Raw genomic sequence first — 25,416 nt, forward strand, 5'->3', positions numbered from 1 at the left:
AGCTGCGAGTTATATATTTCAGAATCGTTGCATATTTTGTAACGCATTTTAATAATTCAGGTAACAGTCCCAAATATAGATTAAATATAGAATTAACATTAAAAAGATTATAATTAATTCGTGTAAATTTAACGATCAAACACTTAAAAATGTATGTTAACGTATTTCAAGAAATTATTAAATATATATTTAAACAACTTATTAAAGAGTTATTAATGGTTACTTTCGTTTTTTTTTTATATTGGCAATGATTGAGGAACGTAAAAAAATTTTCTGCAATTTTATTAATACATATTTGATCATTATTATAAATTTGATCAAGATTTGAGCCACAAACGGGAAATTATATATCTGGGTAGTAATCATCGATAACGTTTATTGTCGCGTGAATGAAATTCTGACCCCCCAGCTACCATTTTGGTGCGGCTTTGGTGTCGCAACTGCGCTACCCATCACCTGCAGGCTCACATCGGGCCCTACTTCTGCGCACGTCTATAAATCCGGCGTCGCCGGGAGGACGAGACGCTCTGTCTTTCTTGCGCGCGCGCACACGCGAATGATAAAGCGTCCGGCGTAATATTTCAAAATGGCGCGGCCACGTACTCGGTAGATGGCACAGCTCGATATTATTTAGCGTCCTGGGGTCGCACCCACTTAACCCTATCCCGCGGACGAGTGAGCGCGCAAAAAGGGCGCCCACAAAGACAGAGAATAAGTTACCTTAGTCCGCGCGAAAGGACGCGCCATGCACATTCCCGGCGTGCGCGCGCGCGGGGAGGGGCGGGAGGCAAAGGGAGGTACGGGATCTTAACGGCAGCGCATCGGTCGCACCGCGGCACGCGGAGGGTCCTTATCGTGTCCCGGGGCCCTGGACGTGCCGTCTTATTAATGGTCACGTTTCGCGGGTGAGAATTCGCCGCTCGGGGACTCCTCGAAATCGAGTCGTGCGCGCACCCGCGATTCTTCTCTTCCGCTTGAAACATCGCCCGGGACGTTCGCCGTGTTGCAGTTATCGCTCTATTAGTATGTAAACATAAAGATACCAACAAAAGCTTGAAATCAATATTAATACAGTTGATTTGAATCGTTGAGTTATTTAAATTATTGGAGTCGATATTATGGACGAACCGATCCGGCTTTCACCGGCTGGAAGGTTCGCTTAAATGTTAAACACGCAATTTTTAACATCCGCATCGATTGTCCGGAAGATGTAGAACTGGCAATCCGTCTTACATCGAGGAACCCGGCTTTACTGGAGGAAAGTGGCATTAACATTCTTTTTATACGCGCAGAAGCGCGTATTCTTAATTATAAGAAATCATGAAAAATGGCAACGAGGAAACTTAGGTGACTTGCATTAATCCCCCCCCCCCGTCCTATGTACCAATTGCGTTTTTTCTCAAGCGAGGAACGTCCTCCTTTTTCATACCTTGCATGCACGAGTGAGACGCGTGCGCGCGGATTTCGACAGATAAAATATTTCTCGATCGTCATAGATATTCCTTATCGTGGATACGGCACAACTTTATTAATGGTCATGCGAGCGCGCGTCTTCTGCGCCTACGCAGTAACTTTCGATCGAGAAACTTTCGATGACGTGACCGAGTGCATCGTTAAATATACTCCCTCTCCGTCTGTCTCTGTCTCTCCCCCTCTCTCTCTCTCTCTCTCTCTCTCTCTCTCTCTCTCTCTCTCTCTCTTTCTCTTTCTTTAATAACGCCAAAAAGAATTCACACAAGATGTATAAGCTCCGAGTCGTCGATGACTCTCCACGTTTTGTGTGATCGATCACACGAGTCTTATGGGATCCTTCGAAACTTCCGCATAATTGGGATGAATTTGTTTTCGCCTGTCAGTGTTCTATAAAAATAATAATTATATATTAATGATGCTGTAGTTAATTATAGCATGTACGTTTGTGTGAGAAAAAATGCTTACATGTCCCCAAATTTCCGATTCAAATTTAATACACAAGTTTTAAAAAACAGTTATCAATTAATAAGAATATATATAAGTAATACAGAACATTCTTAATTGGAAGATTGGAATATTCTTAATTGCATTGGTAATAAATATGTTAGCACGAATTTTTATACAACCTAGAACGCTGTAATCTGCCAATTAAAAGAAACATTTAGTCCTATTACAACGTGTGTTAAGTAAATTAAGTGTATTAAGTAGAGAATTATACGAACGAGTTTGAACGGTGAAACGTTTTTATATAAATATTCATTGAAATAAAAAGAAAAAAATGAGAACATTAAATGCGAATTCTCACAGGACTAGATGTTCGAGCACAAATAAATCGTTAGATTTACATTTAAATCTACGTTATATATTGTCACAACTCGCAGGTTTCTTGATCATATATTTGAACAGAAATCTTTTTTACCACGTGTATATTGATTTAATTAGCAGAGTCGCCCCGATGCTAATTAAATGATAATACAAATTTAAAATATGAAAAGATATTAATATATGTATTAATATTTCCATTATTTTCATCCATTGTACCGTAAAATAAATAAAACTCCACTATAAATTATTATTATTCGATGACCTCACGATTGTCACTCGTATAAAATATTCGATCGCGTTGAATAATAATCGTGAAGAGTTCCACGTAATCTGGCTGAAGTTCAACAAAGCAACTTGTTTCCAAACATTGGTCAATGCATATTCAGAGTTTCGCATACACACGCAATCGGGTGACTTTAGGCGCGATATATGCGCCTCGGGACGATTTTTATGCCGAGGTATGCAAATGTCACCAATAAAATCTGACTGAGCGCGAATATCGTCACCATAACAGCCGTTAATTCTTCTGTCCAAATCACGGGTTACGGAATCGCGATTTCGAACGATGAATAATAGGTTTACAGCATTTAGCATTTTTGGTGAAACCAGTTGACTAGCCTTTATTAATTGCACTTGAACGTTATGGACCATCACGACGCTTGACTGTATCATAATTATTGCCGGTCCAACGTGTTTCTTATCCGCGCGACGCTTCGACACAGCCGATCGATCGGGAAAGACCGATGATAATTTTATGCGAAACGATAACACTCCTATCTCAATTTTTAAACTCCTACACATGTGTGTCGCAAGCTTCTCTGACATGGAGCCAACGAGCGAAATAAAATCTCCATGAGCTACTTTTATGACCTAGCCGCCCTAATTGGAATCCACGGAATCTTATATCTCACGAATGTTAGAAAGAGAGAGAGAGAGAGTTGAGAAGAATTACGTACCCACCGCCTCTCCTAGACATTCCAGAATATAACTATTACGGAAAAAGTGAATTATACTTCTTTTATTATTTATATATTTGTTTTTTTCTTCCCTTTCTTATTATAATTTATATAAATTCGAAGACATACACACAATCACGTTTTAATGACAACGCACTTCTTGCATAAATTTTTATAGGCGAAACCGACCGGTCGCAATTTACTTTTTGTTGAAACTGATTGATGAGCTTAGCAGCTCTCGTGTTTTACAAGCAAAATTTGCCAAGTGTCATCATTTATATTCACCATTTATATAAAATTTATGAAGAGAATTTAATATATTTCTCAAAAGTGATATTTTCTTTTTCGTGAACTGTGACACTCAAGAACTCGCAATCTCTACAAATACATTTGTATTGATTGATCAACCTAGAGAATTCTCTGTTTGCGAATTAATCTAAGAATTTATCTATGTAAGCAAATCTGAAAATATTTTTGTTAGACCATATAAATAATTATGTACGACATTTAAGCTAGTTAAAATGTCTAAATTTTTTGCATCATTACTCATCATGCTCGAGTATCTTTCACAATTATTTAGACAGTCTAACAAACTTATTTTAAGATATATATGTAACTAATTTGTTAAATATTTACAAAAACTGTTCTTTTTATTTAGGTGAGCAAAAGATCTCTGAATTTTGTCTAAATTAAATCTCAGGCTAAACAACGTGAAAACCGAATCTTCACGATACTCTCTCCGATGGTATCCCGCGTCGACTGTGGCATTCGTTACTGAATAAATGAAAGTATCGAGATGCCTCGTTACACGAACGCTATAAATATCTAACACCTATTCTCGCAGTCATCTTTCTAGATTTGATCGGCGATACGTTTGTAGAAAGATATGCGATTTCTATCCGAGGCCAGGCGACTCTTCGTCCACGGTGGCGACGGTGGTGACCGATCGACAACCAACGGCAAACCGACATTGCGTTGGTGCGGCAACGCGTCACGCCGAATCGCCCATTAGAGGAGCAGTGCCGTCGCGTCGGCTTCGGGAACGACGCATCCCTTTCTCATACACGGCGGCGATATTGGGTTTACGTCCACTCAAGGATCCTCTTACGACGATGCGTGCGCAACGTACCCAATTAGCAGGACCGCGGCAAGAGAGCGACTTCTCCCTTTCTCTCCATCGCCCCGTCTACTCTCTTCCGCCTCCTCTACTTCCCGCGCTCCCACCGTACACTTAGGGTCAAACGCTCGTAAACGTCCGGCGAAACGCTCGAGACTCGACCGGACTCGGCTCAACTCGACTCGTCTTGACTCGGGAGAGTCGACTCGACTCTCGACCCTACCCCCGGCCGGTGCAACGCCAGCCAGGGCTCTCCGACATATATGAAAAACGTATTATGAATTTCCCGGCGACCAATCGGAGGGAGCACGGATAGCTTCGCTCAGTGACCCCGGATTGTCAACCTTAAGCGTGTCCTCTCCTCTGTTGCTCTCACCTCTCTTCGTTCCCTTTCCTCCCTACGCCGTCTCTCCTCTCTGTCTTCTCTCGCGGCCGGCTTTCTCTCCCGCTCTTCTTCTTCTTAGTCTTCTTCTTCTTCTCTGTCTCTCTGTCTCTCTCTCGCGTGCCCGGCCAAGCCCACAGGCCACAGGTGTAGTAAACCTCTTTACCTCACGCACTCGCGCGTAATGGCCCCTCTTACATTCGTACCGCGCATCTGCCGACCTTAGTGTGTATCGTGCTACCTTCGCCAGCTACGACCTGCGTTTACTTCTTCTTCTTCTTCTTCTTCTTGCCGTCCTTTGGTTTCTTCTTCTTCTTTCCTCCTGCCCTCCGACTACCTGTCTACCTACGTGGCGCACACATGACCTGGACATTAATGCGCGGTACGATGCTCTATTGTCCGCAGGGGTAAAAGTACTTCGCCGTTCATTGAGATTCTTCCGCTTTTGGTGAGCCAAAGAGTCGCGACGCGACGTAATATTTTACCGTCGCGAAATGATCAATATAACTTTTTGATAGGTGTACGCATAATGTTCCTGACCAGCTTTTTAAATATAAGCAACAACCAGCGTGAACATTCGGATCGGAGCGGACGATTCTTCCAGACTTCCGCGGGGAGGATCATCAGTCGACGTCGCCGTGTCCTTCAACGGCCGTGACATCGCTCGGCCATTAAAAGGACCGAAGGTGAATAGAAACACGCTTGGAATTTCGCAGGGCTTGAATATTAAATCGACCGAAATAAAAACACATCTTTCTGACGAAATTTATTATACTTTTAACGGCTACTCATAGACGCGTTCCATCAGGCTACTACCGTTATAAATGGCTCTCGAAATGCGAAGGCTCTCGACCGTCATTGTTCAATATTAAAAGACCACGACGCCTGTGCGAATAGCTCGGTCCCGGTAAACGTCTAATGGATTAATCATAATTTTATCAATCAAATTATTTCCATCTCAGTGTGATGTGGGAAAGCGCGAACTCCTTCAGGGAAATCGCACCAGAAACAATCGCGAGTTTGTCGGACGCTGTGACGGGTACTGCCGGAAATCAAGGCAAGCGGTGAAGCTGATTGCCCGTCACGACACGATCAAGATTGTCCTCGGCATCCGCGCATTAATCAGCGTCGCTGAACTACAGCCACGTCTCTCTCTCTCTCTCCGGCGGAGAGGCGTTGGGGAGGAGGCGGGGAAGGAAGGACGGAGATGCGACGTGACACGGCCGGCCGTGGCGCGAGTTCATGTGCGAGATGCAGAAAAATTCGAGACCGCCAAGAGGTGAATCCTATTCTTGGCTCGCGAGTGTGTCCACTACCATTCACGAGCGGGCCTTCGCCCCGTCAATGAACAAGCAACCGGTCCTGCTTCTCTTCCGGGCTCGCTCCTTCGTCACTCCGTCCCTCTCGCCCTCTGTCCCTCTATGTCTGTCTGTCCGTCTGTCTCTCGCTTCCTTCTGGTTACTCCATTTTTCTGCCTCTCTCACTCTCGTACAGAGAAAGGGAGAGAAAGAGGAAAGAGTTTTATTAATTTATGACAAGACGGAGGAATTGGAGAATCCTGTCACACGGTTTCCTCGTCGGTTACTTACGTAACTCATCTAGAAGACACGAGAGAAACGAAAGAGGGGAGAAAAAAGAACGCTCGGCAATAGGCAAGTACGCCATTATGCCGCATACTCTCTCATAATCCGAGAGACGTCTCGTGGAGATTGAACGGTTCTCAAGTTGGGAGGATAAAAAAGTCAGGTGCGTCTCTCTCTCTCTCTCTCTTCTTCGCGGACGATCGCGTAATGATGTGATTTTTAGACGTCTGGCGACACGAGACTGTGTCCTCGAGACAGGACCTATTTTGACACGTCTGTAACACCCCGATTGCTCGGCAGGTGCGAATGGGAAAGAGACGGTCCGACTTGCCATCATCAGCAATAAAACGGCACATCTGAGAAGGATTCATGCGACAAAGGATATATCAGGATGGCGCAAGAATTGTTGAAAAAACAAATTAAAATTTCAATGCTTGCAGAATACACCGGGACGCTCCACAATGCGGCAACGCGTCGTACCAAAAATAATTAAACGCCTAATTAATACGGAAAGATAGAGAGGTCTCGTACGAATAGACAAATTAATAGATAAATAGATTAATTTATAACGTCGTTGCGTACATCAGCGGCGAATAAATAACGCATTGCAAAAACGTGCCTGAAAAACGTTTATGGCTCGGAAGATATACGGCGTAAAAGACTGTTACAAAATTATTCAATGATATAAAAATAACTCTGCGGTGCGGAAAACTTTGTGTGCAGAGAGTGTAAGGCTTCGATGATGTTTTGCGTGCGGAAATAAAAACGGTTGACATTAATGTCGATCCTTGCGATGTGCCATCGCGTTAAATACACTATTACTGTATCCTGTTACACCTAATAAAAGAGAACCATCTTTACCGAAGCCCCGGAGAGACGCGTCTTCAGAATGATTAGTGTCAGAAAAATGAATGAAGAAATGTGTGTATGAGCAGAGTGAATAGCACCCGAGATGTGAGAAGACATAAAAATTTATAAAAAAAAAAGTTAGAGCAGGAATTAACATAGCTTTAAGGACGATTGAATGACGAATATCCTCGGACATTATGTTCGACAAGGTGTCAAAATGATTAAATGATCGAATTCTTCGACAGTGTCAGCCCGATAGACATGATTAATGATTTACATATGCACTCCGCGCTCTTTTCGATACTAAACATTTTAAACCGATCGCCCGTAGCTGTTAGAAATTTCCTGATGATTCTTTATTTTGACAAATTTTGTCCGACTAGACATGTGGCAAATATTTTATCTGTGATAATTACTCCGATAATTACCTTTTCTTTTTTTTTAAATCAGGTTTAAGAGAAAAACATTTTATTGCTATTACGTTATTGTTGTAGCACACAAGTGACATTTCTAAACATTTATCATGACGGAAAAAATGCAAGTTAAGTATGACATAAATCGAGTATATTTTAATTTAATTATTTTATTACGTTTGCGAATTTAATCTTGCATGTGAAAGCAATGTAAAAAATTCCATCTTAATACTTTTAATTAAAGATTAGATTGGAAAAATTGAAAGATTTAAAAAGTTAACAATTTCAAAAAACCAAATCGATTGAAAAATGTACACTCAAGAGGATCTCAACCAAATGACTTAAATGGTACAATTATTCTCACCTATCATTTCCTTTTTACAATTTTTTATGTCCACTATACTTTGATTGCAAATTTGAAGTGGACTTTCAGAACAAATTAAATTTTCGTGTTTTCTGTGACCAAGCCGCAAATGCGTATCAAGACATACAGAATGCGCGATCATTGCGCGATATAAAATCGTTCGATGAGGTTGGAGCAGCCACTTGTGACACATATCGTTCCTCGTACTTATTCCTTGGCGTACCCCGTAACCCGTCCGTCAGAATACCCCTGAATCGGGGTATCCGACAGGAAGTGCCCCGCGGGTACATCAGAACATCGAGTGGTCTCTCTTGTCCCGCCTAAGTCAACAAGCGGCAGTCTTATCCACTCGGGGCGTTTTACAGTCGCGAGGTTACGAGCGTGAACGCGAGTGAACGCAGGTGCACGCAGGTGAACACCTCACGTTGGCGTAGATGCGTGCAATATGCCCGCCGGTACCACGCATTACTCGCGCGTCGCTCGCGAATTCTCGCGCGCGTGTACGTCGGAGGAGGCCCTGCGGAGAGATCGAAATGCGGAAACGCGACTCTCGAGTAGCGACTACCGTTGAAAGGTACCTTCGCAAACGTAGCTCGCTCGTGGCGTGCTGCTGTACGCGAAGGGAATCCCGGGCTAACGATAACCCGCGGCTCGACTCGTTATTAAATGCGTAATGATAATAATTGTAACCGCCGCGCGAATCATTGCGTTAGTTAATATCGCGTATAACGGGGTCCCGGTGCCGGTAACAGCGCGGCGAATTGAAGGGCTAAATGCCCGAAATCGAAACGAGAAGAATGAAAGTGCTCGTTAAATTAAAAAGCAATCACCCGCATCGTGCAATTCGTTACTGTCGAAACGCGATGTCTCTTTTGAGATCGTATCGCGTTCAGAAAACGACATGAGAAAGATTCTACATACAGGGAAAAAGTTAATACCAACTTGACAATCATTGTCCCGTACATGAGCAAGCATATAAAAGAAACTTCTTTAACGAGATGATTTTAATTTCAAATTTTAATATAATAATGGTCATGCATCTTAAGAGCATAATGTTATTATTTTAATAATAATGGTATTAAAAAAAGTTTAATTCTTGGTTTCAAGATATTGTTACTCTTGTCTTGTATTTTTCTCGACGAAACTATACTAAATTTCTTCATGTGAGCAAATTATGTATGTTCAAGAAAATCATTTGAAAAAGACTTTATTTTACATCTTATAAGACAATGATTGTAAATCTGAAGCTAATTTTTTGTCTGCACACGTCCATATACGTTTGTACCATATGTTAATGCACGAATTGCTATAATTGGATTTATTATATCCTCGCGGCAACGAAGAAACACTTTGGAATACTCTAATTAGAGATGATGCGTTTTCCTGTTAAGGGATTCATAACTTCGGTACTAATTACCTCGCGCGACGGAAAACACGAATCGTCTTTTCTCAGCCGCTCGCTGGTTATATATATGCGAAAACATGCTCGCAATATGTGCGAAGCGCTATTTGAGTGCCCCAGCACGGGGAAGGCCATTTTGCTCGCGAGAATATTGACAGAGATCTCGTGTGCCGGGGCTTGCGCGCCGCCGCAAACACGATTTTGCGAACTTGCGCACGTTCCGCGTTGCACAATTTATGTTGCCAGGCATATTACGTTCTAGTCTAACTTGGAGAAGTATCTTTTGCAAATACTCGCAAAGAGCCACGGAGGCCATGCATAAATCAAACAGCGTATTAATACCACGGCGGATACGTTGCTGTGCAGTTTGCAGTTTTCTGAAATTCGAAGCGCTCGACGTAATAATAATAATACGAAGTAGCTCTGCCTCCAACGAAGCCGAGTGCATTCGCAATTGTGAAACCGTATTTAGATAATCGAAATATTTGTACTCTTGATGAGGCACGAGGTTGCCACGTACGCGTCTCACTAGTAAAATAGCTAATAATAGCACAGTTGATGAAGAATGCGTTAATGTGCTCGCGAAAAGGAGGTCGCGTTCTAAAACGGACGAAAACTTTCCTTCAAGACAAATCTCTACGGACGGGTCGTGTCGCAAAACGTAAATTCCGGCCGTGATCTCTCTTTCTCTCGAGAGAATTGCGGCACCTCGAGGATCCTCGAGGATGGCGGCGCGGATATTCATAAATTACCGGGGATCTTCGTTCCGCGCGCGCGCGCGCGCGCGAAATATTACGCGCCGACGGGAAACCATCTCGATTTCGAAGAGTATAATGTAATTAGCAATAAAACTTCCGCGTACGAGAAGTACGCACTTCCCGGTACGTCATTCGCGCGCTCGTCTCGCTCGCCGTCTCCTCTGCGGAGAGTCGATTTTTTCTCCCCCGCGCGCGCGCGCGCGGAGCTGACCCGGTCAAACGACCCTAGGGGGAGAAACCTTACGATCGATATACTCGCGTGTTTATTGCTGAACTTTTAAGAAAATTTATTGTCAGGCGTTTTCGACGTCCTCGCGACTCGGGGGGGACGGGGAGAGTCGCATCATTCTTCCCGCGGCGTCGCGTCGCGTCGGCGTGAAACTATCGGGAAAACGTGTTTTGCGTAGTATATCAAAGGCGGACAAATTTATTGCTAGATAAATAACATCGCAGATACGATGATACGCGCTCGCGCGCGCGCGCGCACGGCGTATAATATTATAACGCGCGCGCGCGGCGTGGAATGTGAAAGACGCGCGAGACGAAAGTAATCGAATACCGTCTCGCGTTAGGAACGTAAGATCGGGAGGATCGATGAGCGAGTGGAGGGATATTTAATGAACGGCGATCAAGGTGTCTCGCACGCACACATCGACATACACACAGGTTTGTAAGTATACAATATTCTTTATTTCACTTCGTACTCTCCTCTCTCGACTCGGAACACACAAACGATGCCCATGCCTCGCGCGTATCGTCCGATCGTGGCCACCGCACCTCCCGCGTGTCTCCCTCTCCTCTCGTTCTTTTCTCTCTCTTTTTTTTTTTTCCTTTTTGTACTTGAGCGCAACTGCGGATGATCCCACCGCGGACGATCGGCACGATCAGAGCGTTTTCGGAAACGGTTCGACGTGATCCTTGTTCGTCCGACGGGGCGAACTCTCGAGGAAAAAAAAAATATACATAAGTTACATTATAACTACTAAGAGCACTTGGAATTCGCAGAATCACAATTTATTGGGCGCCCGGATCATCGTTCGATCTCTCGCGTCGCCGTCAATTTTGCTTATTTTTTTGGGGGGGGGGGACAGGGGGGGATCGACGCGAACGCAGGGATCGGCGAGAGTCCGGGTCCCGAACGCGTTCGTCGGCGTCGCGATAATAATAGTTACGCGCGAAAGTTTACACTCACTGGCCATCCAACGTGCCGTGCGTTGTCGCCACGCAAACGGCAAACGGTTACATATCGTTAAACTATCACCGGCGGTACAGCTTCCTACCGCCGTTATTTTTTAAAGGCACCGCTTCGAGCTGGCGCCGCGACATGCGCGATTCGTGACTCGTGATTCGCGGTACGTGAATTCCCGGCAGTGGAAATTCGCCGGTTCGCCGGCGTGAACCCTCCCATACTCGTGATTCGCGATGCGTGGCTTCGTTTGTTCGCATAGCGCAGCTCTATACACGAACGAATATACACAAACGGATGAATTGATTGATGCAAGGATTTCACGCCCCATCCCAGCCTACGGCCTCGTCGATATATCGCTCCGCTGGTTCCACCAGAGATCAGTGCGAACGATGAATGACGAATGACGAACGCGACGAATCTATCCCGTCCACAATGTGCACGATACCCCATAGAGACGAATGAGCGGAATCGCGAGTCGCGCATAGTCCGATACGCCCAGCTTCGCTAAGGCACGATACGTCCGTCGTACGTTTCTACGACGAGAGATATATTCTCGGTTGCTTCGTCAATGTGCACCTGCCGTCGGGGTACGACCGGGCAAAAGGGACTCGTGTGTCGGCTAATACCGAGCGGCTTGAGCAATTTTCATCGATCGGACGGATCGCCGATCGTAAAGCCGTTTATGCCGGCTGGCTACGCGCGCGGCACTTCTTCTTCTCCTCCTCTTCCTCCTCCTCCTCCTCCTCCTCCTCTACTCTCGTCTTCGCCTTCCTCTCTTCCTCTCCTTCGACGCGCTCTCTCCCTCCTCCTTCTGCTTTTCCCTCTCGTGTCGTTCCATACGTAATCGTATTCGGCTACTCCTCTTCTTTCCCCCATGAGTCGCCTTCTCGTTTCTTGCGCCGAGGCACCTTTGACACCCGGCCGTGCTTCTCGCTCCGCGTTATTACGATGTAACTGTACCTTCTCTCACCCTCTCCGCATCTCGTGTGATTCGCGCGTTCTTCTCCATTCTCTTCTTCACCGTATTTTCTTTTTCTGCCTCCTCTTCCTCCTCCTCCTCCTCCTCCTCCTCCTCTTACTTCGTCTTCTTCGTTATTTTCCCATCCATCTTTTTCTATCCAGTCTTTTCCTACGACCGTGCCGCAGGAAAGGGCGGCCTCGATCGTCGTCAGCTTCTCCTTCGGTAAATTGCTCGGCGACACTGCCCCATCATCCACGCGGATTTCGGGGCAACATTGGCAACGATCCTTTCACGATCGGATCGAGTGTTCTCGTTGAGCAGTTAGTGAGCACCATTTGATATCCGAGGTCATGTCTTCCGGGTGAGGTCCAAGGGCGGTCCGGTGTCTTGCAGAAGCTCATTCTCCTCGCTGTTGCTCGACTTCTCCTCCTCCTCCGCCAGGCTGCCAGCGTCCATCTCCTGCCCGCCGTCCGTCTGCGTGTCCTTCATACTGAGGTCCATCGGCTCGTCCTGCTCCGGCCCGAGAGATCGCAAGAACGTTAGATTCTTGTCGTACGCGACCTCTATCGAATTCGCCCTCGGGCAACGGTCTCGCTCGGCGGTGTCGCGGTCGATTTCGCGACACTCTCGGTTTTCCTCGCTTCTCTTCGTCGGCGACGGGGTTGATCGCGGGCTGACGCTCTCGCTGGACGAACTCGACAGGCTGGTCGCCATCTGCGGTGGGCCCACTTGATTCACGTAAGGTACGATGAAGCGCTGCTGAAACGGGAAGAACGGCGTGTTCAGCAGCTGCATGTGCGTGAGCGCGGGATGAAACAACGGCGGGCCCCGCCACATGGGGAACCTCGAGACTTCGGGCCTGAGCATCTCGTGCGGAGTCCTCGGGAGATCGGCAGGCCTCAGAATCGCTTCCTGGCTGCTTCTCGGCGGGATGTCCGGTGACCTCAGCTGCACCGGGATATCCGGTGGCCTGAGCGCCCCGTCCTCCCGCTTGGGCAATCGGTCCGGATGGTGATGATGGTGCAGGTGATGATGGTAACTGTTCGCCGTGGTGGTCGCCGTGGTGACGATGCCGACGATGCTGCTGGCGCTGGTGTTGCTGGCGTTCTCGGTGTTGTTATTGTTGTTGTTGTTGTTCGCGGCGTCTAGCGAGCCGAACGCTTTCTCATACGCGGACTTCGGATCCTTGATCAGGCGATTTTGCGCTTGCTGGGATTGCTCCTGCAGCAGGCAGTGTATCTTGAACCAATTGGATCGCCGACCGTAACGCGAGCCGGACTTGGACATGCCCACCATTAGGCACTTCCGTAAGCGACATGCCTTGCAGGCGGTACGATTCTTCTTATTGATCACGCAGACACCGCCGTTCTTGCATTCGGAAATGCTGCCCAGATTGTTGTAGGTGCGCCCGAAGAAGGACTGTGCAACAGAAAAGCGAAATGGACGCGCAATTGGTCAGTCGCGATCAATTAACGATTCGTACTTTTGTTTTAACGATCAAGCATATATAGAGAAACGCGCGTTGAAATCGGTGTTTGGCTACCTGTTAGTGAAGCTACATTCTCAAAAGTCCACGAGTTCCGGCTATAAACGCACGGCAAAATTAATTTTTTAAACAACGCGACAGTCCCATGTAATGTATATTAAAAAAATGTATTCCTGATGCTAACTTCTGTGCGATTTACGTAATTTTCGGCGCAAGTGTCTCGTGCCGCGAGAAACGTAACGCAATCGCGAGTCGCCCCTCTCTTTCTTTTTTTTCCTCTTCCCTTTTCATTTTGATTCCAGAGAATAACGATACGGATGAATAGCCGTGGAAGAATGGCAACGCGAAGATACTGACCTTGCAGCCTTCGCACGTGAAGGCCCCGAAGTGAAAACCCGCGGCCGGCTCTCCGCAAACCCTGCAGAGCTGATTCATCTGCAACAAAAAGATGCGACATGTGGTTACGCTCGGGATCTGAGGACTGCGATCCCTCCCTCCCCTCCTCTCATTCATGTACAATATCTACCAATCACGGAAGGGTTTCTCGATCTAATACACGCTCTCGAAATGCAAGATCGGAACAACGAAGAGCACTGTGATAGGATATGGCCGAAGCTTCCTATTTCAAAGGTACAAAGCGTTATTGTGAAATTATATAATCGAAAAGATGCAAGACAATTCAACAAATATACTAAATAAATATATTTTTTTGTAATTCAATTTTTTTTACATCGAACAATATTTAAAGTATCAAAATTATATTTGTCTCTAGGTTTTTTTCTCTTAATATAATATTATATTATATTACCTTAACATAAGTATAATTCGTTATTCTCAAAAGTGTTTTTTATCAGCTTATCTGTATCGATTAATTATTAATATCTTCTTCGATGTCAATTATAAATAGTCACAAAGTTGAATCAAGTTTCTGTCTTAAATGAGCATTAAAGGTTTTCTCTGTTATAAATCAACATGTGAAACGCTTGTAAAATACCGTATATGATCCAGTTTACCTTGGATAAATTCTACTATCTATATCATAAAATTGAGATCAGCAAATCTGTTATTTCCTCATTCAATGCAACATTTTTAAACACGTTTAATTGCTGTCTAACTGCCGTCTGTATCGTATTATATTAAAAATAAAAGATAATTCGCTTATATTAAAAAAAGATATTTATCTTTCTGGCCTTCGTCCTAGTAGACTGTAGACCTAAGATCATTAAGAAATTTCAAGGATATCCTCGACTACAATCTGTTGTCGAATCGGTGCGATCGCGGGCGATCCGCGCTCATTGTGGTCGCCAATCAGCTCGAGCGCGCATCTGCGCTCCGCGTGGAGGATCCTCGACGGTGACGTCGCACGCGGGAGAGAAGAAGGACCCTTTCTTGCCTCGTTCGCGCTCTCCTCGCCGGACCGCGCGCCGCGAACGAGGGGCCTATTCTCTCGCGAGAAATCGTCTTCCTATTAAAACCTAGTTAGCCAGTCATTACTAGACCGCGCGGTTCCGCTCGTCTAAGTGCGGATAAGGCGCGGAGAGGAGAGAACCGTGCGCGAACGAAAGAGCGAGGATCTGCGACTCGCGCGGATCCGATTCCCACACGAAAAGAGTAACGGCCGAGTACGCACTCTGCGTCCGTAACGCGACGAGAAATTGATCGCTCGCGTTACAAGCGGGAATCGTCCGCGGGACGATCAAAACGCGCTCGCGCGTGAGATCGGCACTCGCTCGAATTGCCCTTCGTCCGTCGCGACGGACGTGTCGCGGTCGTTCGCGACTTTCGCAAATAAACTTTACTATTCATTAATATTTCGGTTTGTCTCGTGACCTGGTCCACATGAACGTTTTAATGACGATTTACCGGCGTTTCAAGTCGTGTGTACAAGACGTGAGAAGAAACAATGGGTTTGCGAGTTTATACGTGTCGGATTAATTCAATTTGGACGATGCTTCACGCGGTTTGATTACAAAACGATTACGCGAGGAAACAGTGCAGAAGTTTCCGCGAAGATACATTTAGCGGATATATTAGCCTCTAGTGTTAAATATTTCCGGAATTTCTGCCAATCGTCTACCGCGGGCGCTAAACCGTCCAGGTCGGCAGCGGCGCGCAGGCATTCGAAAACGACTTTCGATCTCATTAACCTGGGAAACGTATGCGCGGTACGGGCTGATGACTTCTCGCGGAAATGACGGCGAGGAAACAGCGACGTGCAGGAGGCCGAGGTAGAAGGCAAAAAAGGTTAAACGTCCAACAGATGACGCGGCTATGTCACCTCGGTTCTAATCCCCGCGGCTACAGACCGCCGCACATCGACGGGGGACTAAATAACGCGCTGCTCTCCTCGCGTTTTGCGGATAATCGACAAAACGGTTCGCATCCTCTCTCTCTTTTTCTGAGTCCTCTTCGTCGCCCACCCACGTCCCACACGAGAATCATCTCATTAAGTGCCACTGCCACGAGCGACGTTGAATGAAGAGGAGAATACGCGCCGAGAGATAACGTTGATGATCTTTTTACATCGCGAACGACACGTTTCTCTACTCTCTCGCTTTCGGGATTCCCACCATTCCCTCGCGATTCCGTTATTCCAGGCGGATTCTCGGTTAGCGATTTAGAATAATCTGCCGGCCCCGTGTGTATAAATACCAATCAACCGGCGAGCGGGCGAGCGACGATGACGAGCGTAAACTCGCGCGATCCCTACGTGTTTTCAATCCGATCAGTTCGCGAAAGACACTGTAATTTAATTGAATCGCGAGACCCATAATTAAGCGCGCTAAATGCCACAGAAATATCATATTTAAATCATGAGGAAGACCGTAATTTACAGTAAATGCCACGTGACACGCGGATCTCTCTTGTCCGACAATTAACCCTACGGACATTAATGCAAATGTTAATGTTTATTACAAATTCTAAAGTCCAAGTTTTTCGTCTTTTTTTTTTAATAACTGCAGAATATACCAATTGATATAAGAGATATTATTAAATAGGAATCCTAAAGAAAATCACTTTTTTATTATAAAAGATATCTTGGAATTAGCTTTAAAATTCTTTTACACAATGAAAGAATTAAAAATTCAGAAATCTAAGCTGATTGGCCAACATTTTTTGCCGTTGATTAGGACAAAAAAAAGAATGACTCTAAAAAACCTGCAGTTTTTACAATTCGCAAACTTTAGTTAGTATTGAAGAGTCAACACATCCATAAACAAATTCGTACGAAAATATATGAACATAGTCAAGTATCTTTCTTCGAAAAAAAAAGTATTCGTTTAACAGAAATAAATTGACGATAGAATGTGATGCAACTCCGTCTCATTTTTTCGATAAAAGACAATTGTCGCGGGTGCTAACGACCGCGAGGAAAAGGAGGACTCACCACGTCGGTGTTGGCCGCTGCCGATGTGATCGTCGACGTAGGCGTCCACCACCCTGGGGTGGCGGATGTCGCGTTGGCAATAATACCAACACCCGTCGCAACCGAGATGGATCCGCTCCCTACCAATCCTGCCGGGCCTGACAGATCACCCACATCCATTCGACGTGCTTTAGTCCCTCGGTGTCAGCCGTCCTGGCCTGTGACGCGACCTACCCTCTTTCCGCTTGACGTAGCGAGCCAACATTTTGCGTGCTTCTCGCGTGCCGCCGTCGCGATTGTCGCTGAAAACGTTCACGCGCGATGCGTGACTTCCGGAGCTGATAAAGAGAAAGAAGAAAACAAACAGATAATTCTCTAGCATTCGGTATCGCTTGTTAGCACATGATGACACTAAAAACTATAACTTCGGTTGATCGAGTTTCGAACATCTCTTCCATCGTGCACCATGTACGTTCGAGATCGCAATATCTTATTCGGATTCGGCGATTCATTCGCCTGTGTGATACTCTGTACGAGAGATATTTACGTCCGGCGCACGAATGCCGCCTCCCAGCAACAGGACACCCGAATATACGGATATCTCCTGCTATCAAAGCAGAATTTTTATGGCGAACGAACATACGCGGAACGGCGTATATCAGCGCGATGTATAATAATTATTTCAGAATACGAGCGGCGGGTCGGGAGAAACAAGAGAGAGAGAGAGAGAGGATTCACCAAAATCGCGATCGGCAAACGTTCTCCCTGAGACTCCTCGGGTTCGTATCGCTCGAGATAACATGTCGTGTTTACAACGGTGTAACGCCATTACCAATGTTAACGCGGACCGCCCTGCGAGGAGCGCATAAATACGAGAGCTAATTACAAAGACCGCCACGTATTAATTTTCGACCACCATGGGAACTCGACCGGCGCGTGTAAACCGTGTTTCCGATTACCGATCTTTAATTTGTCGATGAGAAACTCACGTCACAGGTCTCAAGATGGAAGAATCTTGGGTTGGAAAACGGCAGATGCCGTAAACGTACATCGTAAAAATTGATTCGTATTTTATTATTTTAAAATTCGTCCGTTACGCAGAATAATTGGAAAAGTAAATAAACTCTCGCGTTCGCGGTGATAATAATCGGTAGCCTGGAGAAGAATTAATCCAGTTCCTCGCAATACGCGATTTGAAAGTAAATGTTAATTGAGGACAGTGAGATTTCCCTGGTCGATCACAAAGCCACGATTAAGAACGCGGTAATTGGCGCCGCTGCGCCGAGTTAATCTACGCGATCACGGAGTAATATTGGCAATACACTTGCAACACGATCGCGTTATATATGCGGGAATACCTATGCACAGCGAGGACTGGTTCACGCGAGATTTCTAGTATTCATGGATTATAATTGAAGCACGCGAATTGCGTGAAGTGCTATCGAATTTATAGTGCCACAACTCTATTAGGTTTGAACTGTAACGCGTTACAAGCTGCGGAGTTGCGATGGCCTGCCTATACATCCGGGATAATTGGTGTTTTTAATCCAAAACACTGACGGGCATTAACGAATAAGCGCATCCGCGGCTTTTGATTATTATTCATTGTGATTCGCAATAATTTCAAATAATCGACTCGGTTATTACTTCTCGCTGGATACGGATGTCCAAAAGCTATGATTCTCTTGCTACCAACTATTATTAAAAGCAAAAATAAGAAATCGATTATTATTTCTCGCTGGGAAAAACAGAATATTTTTCTGTTATATAGCTACGTGTAGTATTGATTCTATTTTAAAGTATTCGGAAATATCTCCACGGAATAGCTTGCTCCCCCCAGAATGTGATCAACAACATTCGATGCTTCACTAACGAGGAGCTATTGTTTACATGCAATACATGTAACACAGTGTTGCACACTCATGACCTCCGGAGAATAATTGCCGCGTGGCGTAGTAATGGCACGCGGGGTGCGCGGTTTGATTAAAGAAATTGCGATACGATTAGGCGACAGCGATCGCACTCGCGTGCAAGCGTGTTGCCCTCGTGTTGCATTATTAAAATCGGCATAATCGCGGCCGCCTCCGCGACAAAGAGGCGGCACGCCGCGGCCGCGTGGCTCCGCCGCGCGCGGCCATCGATAAATTTTATTGCGCGCCTCTTCTCTCATCTTTCCGCGCTGACTAATGACAAATTAATTAACAGCGCCGCGCGCATGCCCGCGGAAGACCGGTTCCGTTGAATACATCGTCGCCTCGCTGGCGCTCCGGCTCCGATAAATCCTTGTTTTCACGGATTAACGCGCGGTAGCGCAATTGTAACGCGTGGCGGTAAACACGCGCGTAACATCATCCGCGGGAGCTACGGCGAGTTATGATGACGACGACGGTGCCATCGGGATTTTTTCTATTTGCGCTTTCGAGCGGCGCTCGTCCGCGCGCTCACGAGCGTGTATTTCATTAGCCGCGGCGCCGAAGGACGCTCGTTTTACCAGCGAGCGCGCCGGTAACGTCATCGCCGATACGTTTCCAGCGCAACGATCTTCAACGTCCCGGTATTTACGCGTATCGCGACATCGTATCCGCGAGATCCTTGAAGAAACGGAGGGGAAAGAGAACCGTTTCTCTCTTCTCGCGAAACGCGCACGGCGCCTTCCGCTCGTAAGTGGCTGCGCGAACCGTGGTTCGACACGGATAGCTTCATTGCGAGGATCGTAATATCGATTGCGAGTTTAATCCGTGCAACAAGCGGGGGTTTTAAAGCGTAATTAGCGCCCGCGCGAGAGATAATGGCGCCGCGCGCACGGAAATGCTAAATCTTCCAATTTTAAGCTTCAAACCTTCAAATTTCGAAGATTCGACGTTTGAAGTTACCTTCGTACTTCGAAAACACGAAACTTCGAATATTTAATGAAGGTTTGAAGGCTCAAAGTGTAAAGTTAACTTCGAAGGTTCGAAATTGCAGGCTCCGTCGAAGCTTTGAATATTCTCAATTGTCAAACGTAACAGCCCACGTACGGAAATTTTGACGCTTCACATCGCATTAAGACGCGGGCCGAATTTTATTCCAAAATATTCCGTTACGGGTTGCCCGTGGCACTATATTAACCCGTAAAAGCGCGACATATCGAGACATATCTGTTTTGCTATAACGTCAATTTTTTAATAATCCCTCGTGACGATTCCGCCGCCGATTCGTCGCTTCGTCCCCGATTATTCTCGCCTTGTGAAAGCCGCCGCTATTCCTATTATTATTAATTCGATTGCCCGGCAATATTTTTTTCTACACTTGTGACGGAGACGCGCGGCGATCGCGATCGGTTTGCCTCTGCTCGTCTTCGCAATAATAATGATTGAAAGGTGAAACACACGCGTGCGTCAAAAGCTTCACTGTGCGTATATACACACACACATATACACGCGTCGTTTCTCGTCTTGTTCCTTTTCTTTTTTTAACTGTTTCTCCTTTTCGCCGGGCGAACATCTCGATCGCTGCCAAGCTGTGGCAGCCAATGAGTGACGAGCGGACTGCAGCTTTAATGAACCGGTTGTGAGCGGCACGTCACACGGATATCACAGTACTGGCTGCAGACAGCTGAAATTGTTGCGCGCCCCCTCCCTGCGCCCTAAGCCGTGACAAATTAATCGTAACCGTCCGAATCGATTTTTCGTGTAACGGCACCGATTGCTTGGCTTGCCGAACTGTTCGCGACCGCGCACATTATCAATCACGAGCACTGAGACTGAGATTTCCCGTAGATTTTCGTGTAAATTTACGTCTGAGTTCAGTAGGCGTATATCGTAGATACAAATTTTAAATCCTTTTGATTACGAATCTTCTACGGCATGGATTGTCACTTTAGAAGTTTTAATGTTCTAAAACTTAACCGTAACATAGGTATAATTTTATTTTGCAAGGGACTAATTGAACATCAAGGTTTGCTAAATGGAATAATAGAATTCGTATCGCATTTGTATCAGAGATATTGTAACGTTATTTATGGAGATAATAAATAAGAGATCGCGCTATCCGACACGTGTCAAAAGTCAAGAAAGTTTAATGTCACGATTGTTAATTGTCGCACAGAGTAGATATGAAGTAGATATGAGAAATATGGTGAGAGATATGGTGTTCACAGATTATACCAGGAAATTATATTATAAATAATCGAGCAAAGATAAACTTGAAATCTCGCACGACACGTGAAATCTTGTCGAACATAAAAATGGGACAATCTAATGCAATTCACTCGATAAATAATATAACTTGATAATCGGATATATTGCTATAAAAAAATGCACGGAACCCCTTTTAAAAACGTTGAAGAATATATGACAGAATTTAAAAACCGATCACGGGCAAATCTGTGAGAACAAATTTCTTTAAAGTTTTCCAAAAAATTGGATAACTGATCTTGTGAAAGGTTTCTTACCAAAACACGTTTTTTTTCTAATTTCATTAAACAATTGTAGTACAAATATGTAAGAAAGAAGGAGAAAGGGATACTCTCGCGCGAGAGGGACTCTATTTTTACGAGCTTTAGATCTTCATTCATTCCTTTCAGAAAGCAGAAGAACGGAAGAGTTTAAAAGGATCCGTCCACGATAACCGACGACTTTGGCGAACTTGTTGTACGCACGTCGAGATACACGTACCTGCGCGATATCCTGCACCGAGTCTCTTCCGTTTACTCCTCTGCCTCTCTCGATGCACTTCCGCGTCAAACCCTCCTCCAATTTTCCGCACCGTCGCACGTCTACGGACGCATGTCAGTCAGCGCCGTGACAGCACGCGTCATCGCCGCTCGCCCTTATCCGGCACCAGAAGAAGCACATCGACGCACGTTCCTCATCCACGCACTGGCGTTGTGTTGTCAAACAGTACGCGCTCGTCCTCAGCCGCGATTACGTCGCGGGTAACACCAAAACTCTCTGATCTCTATAAACCTACGGTGCGGTTACACACATACACTCGTGTCGGAAATATCCTCCGACGGGAGAAAGGGAGAGAGAAACGCGAACGTGTCACCCGTCGGATGGAAGAATCACAGTACGAGGATATCGCCCTCCGCGCGGACAATCACAGCAGCCCCTATACGTGTCCCTCCGATGTCTCTCCTCGCGAGATCACTGCGCGCGTGACACTCCTCCCGGAGCATGCCGAAGAACCAACCACCACCGATCGCGCGCGACTTTTCGACAGTTCCGTCTGAACGAAAAAAAAAAGGGAAAAAAACGGGAAACGGACGGCGAGAGAGGACGAATGGACGGGAGGAAGTTTCGCGCGCGGATTGATACGAGAACGAAGAAGAAGAGGACGACGTCGTAGCTGGCTGTGGATGGCTGGATGGCTGGCTGGCTGGCTGGACCGCCGGCCGGCTCGGGGCGTGCGCTCGTGTAGCACGTGGCCGCGAGACTGAGTATCCCTACCTCAGGCACCTTCGTCAGTCCGTTTGTCTGCCTCGTCCTTATCTCACCTAGCCAGCCGAGAAAGACTACCGCGGCCTTCCTGCGACTATACGCTCCGCTCCATCCCCCTCGCTCCTCGTCGGCCGATCTCTCTCTTTCTCTCTCTCTCTCTCGCGCGCGCGCGCTGCCGTCCTTCCATCTGTCTATCTCTTCCGATCTCCCATCTCCCCTCTCATCTCCTTCTCCTTCTCCCTCTCGATCCGCCTCGCCGCAGCATCCGTCTCCGCGCCGCGCCGCGCCGCGTTGGAGGCAACACGGTCCAGCTGCTTCCCTCTCGCTCGTTCGCGCGCTCGTTCCTCTCCGTCATTCCAGCTGTTCGCTTCGTACTTTGTCCCTCGCCGTCCATCCGCCTTGCATTCGTCTCTCTTCCCCCACCATCCAGTTGCAACCTGCTTCTCTCGCGAGAAGAAGCCGCGATCGGAGAGGAGACGACACACGTATGCGCGCTCCCTCTCCTCCGAGCCCATACCCACGGCGGCCCTCTTCTCCCTCCCCTTCTCGTCCAGCGGTATTTTATGCAGATCCGCGGCACAGAATTTCGTTCCGCTCTACAATGTCGCGGTTGTCTTAAAAAAATACGGGAGCTCCGTGGCCACGAGTTGACGCGGAAAACGTGAAAACATTGATTTATCGCCGTCGCGAACAAGAGAAACAAAGAGGGAAGATCAAATAAGATGACAAATGGAGAACTAGAACACCTCGCTATTATATTATGGTTTCTGGTAATCTGAGAACGGTGAAGTAAGCAATGTCGATCATTGAAAATAAAATTAATCGACAGGGAATTTGCGATGTTTTAACAATATCGCACTAAACTGATATATTCTCCAAAGATTTGGTCGGAAGGCAAAGTTGGACTCTCTAGTGATAATCTTAGACGTTCACTAACCTTCTATTAATCTCTCATGTATACGATAATAGGTCGATAATAAGTAGATATACGAGGAGTAAGATTATAATTATGATGCACGACACATATAATTTTCTAAACATCTTCGACATAACAGTAAAATAATTCTAGAAAATAATTTCCTTAAAATAGAGAATAATTTTGAAAAAAATAGTATTTTAAAAAATAATCAAATTTTAATTTTAGTAAATTCTGGATTAGCCATTAATCGTTTTCTTAAAATAAACTATGGTGATTTTATAATCATATTTCCCTCGATCAATTTTATTGTAACACGAATTTATCCTGTCTTTTAGTATTGAGGGATTTCAATAATCGACAATAATTATTTTCAATCTAATTCTTTGGATTCGAAATTAAAAATGTTACGAATTCAAGAAAATTTGTTCTTTACATTCTCGGTTAAACAATAGGATGAAGTGCAAAGTCTTTTTTGAATCAAGTCTGATGAGTTAGGTTGCGGGAATTGCGTTAACGCAGTAAAACATGGCGCGATGCAACATTAAATGACGATTCGTATAACTATAGCAGTCGGCCACCTCATAAACGTAATCGAGGAAAGCATTACCGCGTCGTATATCGGAGCACTTTATTGCCTGCGCATTTTTTTTTTCTTCACACTTCGGCTTACATCAGTCGGCTATTACAAGTGCAGAGTAAACGTAGATCAAATCACGCAGCAACATTTAATCTGTAAATGTTGATATTACGATCGCGAAAATTAAGAGATGCCACAACAAATGCACCTGTCTTCTATTTTGTAAATTGCAATACAAATACAAATTCTTCAAAAATATAAGTGTCATTATACATATAGGTAGTTCAATTTGCGATTCTTTCCCGACGGCAGATTTTGCATCGCATTAACAAGCTAACGTTAATTTGCTAACAGAATTATTGCGTGAAATAATTCGATAGAATATTCAATCTCCGTATTAAGTTTTTAACACACAATTACATGTTAATGATAAAAAGAGATTGATAATGTATTTTGTCGTCTGCTACACTGATCGAAAAAATGTGATATTTGTAATAGCATAGTAAAATAATTGTAGTTAGGAATATCATTTTTATCAATTATACAACTCTAAAATATATCATGTGTTATAATTATTTACTATCCAATTATAATTATAAATACATTTTTTTATTAGTGTACTTCATAAAAACACAAAATAAAAACTCCGATCGATAAAATCTATTATATTCTATTAAAAATATAACATATTATTATTCAGGATATTTATATTTTAAGTTTATATTGTATCATTATATTAATAATTAAAGAATTAAAACTGTCGATTTATTACGCAAGAGGAAATAAGAATAAGTGCAAGAGGTGCGCTTTTCTCGCGGTGACTTCAATGCTTGATTGTGCATGATTGTGTCAGCGATTTCAACGTGCGCATAAGGCAAATTACTTGTTCACAGAAATTTACTATTTTTTCGAAACAAAAAATAGTTTTTTAAATAATAGAAATTGAACTGTTATAGTCAGTATATATAATAAATATATTGGATATCTTTTTGAAATGTCAATTTAAAATTTTTTAAGTCAACTTAAAATTAATCAAATTATATTTGATTAATCGATAAGCAATTGTGTGGTTTTTGATTGCGATAATGATTACTATCATCAAAAAAGCATTGTCGTGATGAGTTTTCATAATAACTCGTTTTTTTTGTTGTTTAGTTTTGCAATCTCGTATTATTCTGTTCAAAGCATATTTGACTTCACCCAGATCTATCGTGAAATTTGAACGAATAATCGTACGAACAAATTCACCGATTTGCCTAAGAAATTATTTACAAGATACGTGATCTTTGCGGTACAATCGATTTCCTCATTCATTCTGCATCTCCTTGAGACGAGACAAATCGCGCGCCGTTTTCTATTGCCGTCTTCGCGCGGA

At 44.9% G+C, this 25,416-nt stretch overlaps 1 protein-coding gene across 1 annotated transcript; it reads right to left on the reverse strand.

Annotated features, from left to right (window-relative positions):
* Window positions 1-228: 228 nt before the first annotated feature.
* LOC105834194 lies at window positions 229-22,725 on the reverse strand. Its single transcript, XM_012676494.2, has 4 exons — window positions 21,781-22,725; window positions 17,147-17,463; window positions 14,116-14,193; window positions 229-13,691 (listed from the first exon to the last, which is right to left on the reverse strand). Exons 2-4 carry the CDS (start codon window positions 17,303-17,305, stop codon window positions 12,621-12,623), a joined length of 1,308 nt encoding a protein of 435 aa, XP_012531948.1. The 5' UTR covers window positions 17,306-17,463; window positions 21,781-22,725; the 3' UTR covers window positions 229-12,620.
* Window positions 22,726-25,416: the final 2,691 nt, after the last annotated feature.

Source organism: Monomorium pharaonis, chromosome 3 (genome assembly GCF_013373865.1).
Source record: "Monomorium pharaonis isolate MP-MQ-018 chromosome 3, ASM1337386v2, whole genome shotgun sequence".
NCBI lineage: Eukaryota > Metazoa > Arthropoda > Insecta > Hymenoptera > Formicidae > Monomorium > Monomorium pharaonis.